Source organism: Fukomys damarensis, unplaced genomic scaffold (genome assembly GCF_012274545.1).
Source record: "Fukomys damarensis isolate Sample0158 unplaced genomic scaffold, DMR_v1.0_HiC HiC_scaffold_38, whole genome shotgun sequence".
NCBI lineage: Eukaryota > Metazoa > Chordata > Mammalia > Rodentia > Bathyergidae > Fukomys > Fukomys damarensis.
The window spans coordinates 25,572,871-25,577,346 of NW_022900950.1; the positions used below are offsets into that span (position 1 = coordinate 25,572,871).

General features: G+C 34.9%; 1 protein-coding gene across 6 annotated transcripts in view; it reads left to right on the plus strand.

The window, feature by feature from the left end:
* Window positions 1-2,611, plus strand: part of Ift88 (intraflagellar transport 88) — a 141,551-nt gene extending 138,940 nt beyond the window's left edge. For 4 of the 6 annotated variants that reach the window (XM_010633791.2, XM_033759938.1, XM_010633792.2 and 1 more), the window contains 2 exons: window positions 1,979-2,089; window positions 2,331-2,611. In XM_010633791.2, coding sequence (XP_010632093.1) covers window positions 1,979-2,089; window positions 2,331-2,452 — 233 coding nt within the window. In that variant the 3' untranslated portion in view covers window positions 2,453-2,611. Of the gene's footprint in view, window positions 1-1,978; window positions 2,094-2,330 lie in introns of all 6 variants that reach the window. The other 2 variants (XM_033759939.1, XM_010633795.2) reach the window with 2 other exon arrangements.
* The last annotated feature ends 1,865 nt before the right edge of the window (window positions 2,612-4,476 follow it).

Genomic DNA, 4,476 nt, shown 5'->3' on the forward strand with positions numbered 1-4,476 from the left:
AAAACCCAATAAAAAAAAAAAAAAAAAAAAGTCTCATTTTTCAATTGAGCACCTGAACTTTTTTTAAGAGGTCAAATTCCCTTTTCTTTTAGTTCATTCTTCCCACAGAAGTTGAAACTTTCAGCCTGGGAGCCAGACATTGGAATATCAGAAGGGTTTGGGTGCCTGAGGGAGATCTCAGGGTTTTATTAATAACATATTTACATGAAAAATAAAGCAAAAGAAATACTGCCTACATCAGTTTTTCAAGCTTTCTTGACCTGAGCTCACACAGTTTGATATACATATACACTTCTGGATGGAAGAAAATTTCCTTTATTCTAATAAAAAAGGAGCAAAATAGTTACAAATATACCAAAGGGCAGAAAATCATTAAATTATGAGATTTTATTTTTCAATAATACCAATTGTAGAAGTAAGAAATGTAATTTTTGTTTTTTTTTTTGTTTGTTTGTTTGTTTGTTTTTGTTGTTGTTTTGAGACAGGGTCTCACTATGTAATTGAGACTGACGTGGAGCTCACTATGTGTAGCCCAGGCTGGTCTCAAACTCACAGCGATCCTCCTGCTGAGTGTTGGGATTATAGGCGTGAGCCACCATATCCAGCTCAGAAATGTAATATTTTGATTAAGGATTCAGAGAAGACTTAGTTTGGGTCATTTGGCCAGTCTCCAAATGTGAAGATTTTAGATCTGGGTGAGCTCAGTAGTACAGCACTTGCCTAGCATGCAAAAGGCCCTAAATTCAATCCCACCACAACAAAAATAAATACAACCAGGGGCCGGGGATTTAGTTCAGTGGTTCTGCCGCCTGCCTTGCAAGCACGAGGTCCTGAGTTTGATCCCTGGTACAAAAATTCCTAAATATATACAACCATCTTGTTTTGTTTCATTCCCAGAAACATTATCAATAAATTAAAATATGAAGAATACATAAAATAAATAATGAGTTGGTGACTACTCTTATTAAAAATAAAGTTTACAAAAATAGAAAAAAATGACATCATTGGGTTGGGGATATAGTGTAGTAATACAGTATGTGTTTGGCATGCATGAGGGCCTAAGTTTGATCCCTAGCACTGCAAACACACACACAATTAGAGGAATTTAAAAAAGGAAGAAATAAGAGGTGGGGATGCAGTCACACAGCTTAGTTCAACTCTATCTTAAAACCTTCACTAATAGATTGTATTCTTTTCTGAAAGAAATGAATGATAGCTATAATTCTTTTTTAGGTTTTCCTAATACTGAGCCATAATCTGTCCCACTCTAAGGGGAAATATAATCACCTTCTATGTGAATATTCTTAAAATGTTTGAAGAACATGATTGTGTGATCTAGGTTCACTGCCGCCTAGATTCAGTATACCCAGCCTGTAATTCTTTTTTCCTATGCTGAAGTTTTAGGGCCTCTCACCAGTATGATGAGATTGATGATATAGCTCATACTGATCTTATGCTATCTCATTGCTCTTTCTTCATGTGCTATTTCTTCTTTGCCAAGTTGTACCAGTCAGGGTAATTTCTCAGCTTCTTACAAATTCTTCTGTAAAACTGAAATCTATAACTAAACACTTTAAATTTTTTTATGAAAAAATAAAATGAAATTTCATAATCAAATAAGGAAATAACAGTAGTTATTACACCATGTATCATTATATTCAAAGTAGTTACTCAGAGTACAAGACATAAACCAAAAAGATTATTTTAAATCTTACAAATTCTTACACATTTGAAATAATGTATGTATATATGTGTGTGTATATATATACATTATATATTACTCTTAAGAGATGTTTTTATAAATACAGGTTTCCTGCAAGTGATTTCTTTTAAAAAAGAATTACATTCCTAAGAAGTTGGCTTCCAAATGAAACAGTCTGCCTACTTATTGGCAAATAGGTATACTTTAAGATGCATAAAGTAGTGTTATATTTTCTCAACATATTAAATAAATGCATTTTTATTTTTGTGTTTTCAGATAGTGGCCAGAACAGTAGTGCCAGTAGTAAAGGTGAACGACTAAGTGCCAAACTCAGAGCTTTACCTGGGACAAATGAACCTTATGAAAGTAGCAGTAACAAAAAAATAGGCAAGTGCTGGTACTCCCCACCCAGTTCCTACAGGCATAGCAGGTCTGATGAAGATTGGTGAGATGGCAAATGTGTAATTGGGAATTATTAAGAATTTGATATATACAGACAAAATTTAAAATGACATGGGAGAGCATTTCTGTTCACTCTGAGTTCACTTTTGATTATGAGACTAATTGGTTTCATGTTTCTTTTGTTTTGCTATATTACTCTAATGATACAACCTATTTTGAAAACTAGATGCATCCTATGTGGATCCACTTGGCCCTCAAATAGAAAGACCAAAAACTGCAGCCAAAAAAAGAACTGATGAGGATGATTTTGCTGATGAAGAGTTGGGAGACGACTTGCTTCCAGAATAATATACACATTATTGTGTTATTTTTTAAAAGAAATAAATTGCCTTACAAAATAATACTTATCATAAACTTTGGATTAAACACCCAAATTTTAATTTTGTACACTGTCAAAACTTTGTGTATATTCTGTTCTATGTGTATGGCCTTATGTAGTTTTTATGGAATAAAAACATGTGAAACTAATGCTTCAAACCAATGATTTCCTTACCTGTTTTGGTAAACTGGCCCACAGAAGACATAAATTTTGTTGGGCAATCTATCTATACATACATATATAAGTATGTATATGTATTCATACACCTATTGCAGTTCATGCTGATAATTTCTATAATCGTATTTTTTTAAAGTGAGTGGAGTATAGCTCAATGGTAGAGGGCTTGTCTAGCATATGTGAGGCCCTGGGTTCAATTCTCAGAACCATAAAATGAGTCATTCAAGTAAAATGTTAATAGTGATACCACTACATTGATTTTTCTGGCTTTTGGCCTCAAAAACTATTAGGGCACATGAAGTTTATTTAAGCTAAATTGCTTAGAGTTTAGAAACTATTTAAGTCTTTAGAAGTTTTGTCTCATGGAGAACACAGCATTTTTAAAACAATTATGTTTTGAAAACAATTTAAATTATACTGAGAGAAAATTCCAAAGCATAACCCTGTACACTTTTTGTAGTTCCTCTCTACCTTCAGCCCAGTGGTGTGCCCCATAGCACAGAGCAATGACAACTCTAGAAATGTTTTCTCATCAGTGCTTAGGGTGTGAAGGGGAAGCCATGTTTGCTTGTATTTTTTTAGCAGTGTTTTTGGCTGATCTAGTCTGTCCAGAAGAATTATAGTGATATGGCTCACCTTTAACACTACACTAGGAAAAAAGATCCCTCCACCTTATTTTTTGCTTATTTTTTTAAAATGGAATCTTGCTGTGTTGCCCAAGCCAGCCTCAAACATGAGCTCAAGTGACTCTCCTACCTCACCCTCCTGAGTAGCTGAAATTAGATGGATATTCATGCCCAGCTCCTCTATTTTATCTAACATTGTCTTTACTATATGTATGCTATTAGATGGAGCAAGAAGAAACCCAAAATTAAACCACATACCTTGATCCTAAGGCAAATTGATATCTAAGAAACGAGATTTCTAACTGTTATATCTAAGAAACGAGATATCTAACTGCTTGTGTCTAGAAATCCCCCCAAATCCTCATGCACTCATAGGTGGGGCTTTTTAGAGCTGGCTGGATCTAGAATGTGTAATGCTGGGATCAAGGTTGTGCAATTACTAAATTAGTCCAATGATTGGTTTGGCATAGTTCAAGTTGGAATAGATAATGGGAAAGCTTTTCCTAGGTGTTAGTACTACCTGCCTTACAGAAAGAGGGCTGCTGGAGTTGCTTGCTGCCTTCTGCCTGCCATAAACTTTCTCCTCTGCTATGCCCCTCTACCATGCTACCCTGCCTTGGATCCAGCCAACTATGAACTGAAATCTCTACAAACTATGAACCAATTAAACTTTTCTTCCTTTAACTTTGGTTGTCAGGTATTTTAACTCAGCAACAAAAGTAACTAAGACCCAACTAATAACTTAAACATCTAGTGTGCTCAGAGAACTATTGAAGATACAGTGAACAAGACATAACAAGATCTTGTCTTCAAGGAGTTTAAATTCTAATGGAGAAGACAGACTATAAAAACATTTTAAGGAATTTTAAATATTTTTAAGTACAGTTAAAATAAAATGGTGGTAATGCAATATGGAGTGATTGTGGTGGAGGAAGGGCTCTAAGAAGGCATTTGTATTAATACTAGAATGATATGAAGGAAAAAATATTCTAGGCCAAAGGAACAGCAAATGTAAGCGCCATGAAGAGAATAGTCTAGTTGTGTTAGTGAGTGACTGAGTTAGAGTGATAGTGAGTTAAAGGGCTTGGGAGGTGTGCATGGTGCACTGTACATACAGGAAAGTGAGGGATGAGATCCAGAAGGTAGACGGGCCGAGTCATGGACAACCTTGTAAAGAGAGTTTGTATTAC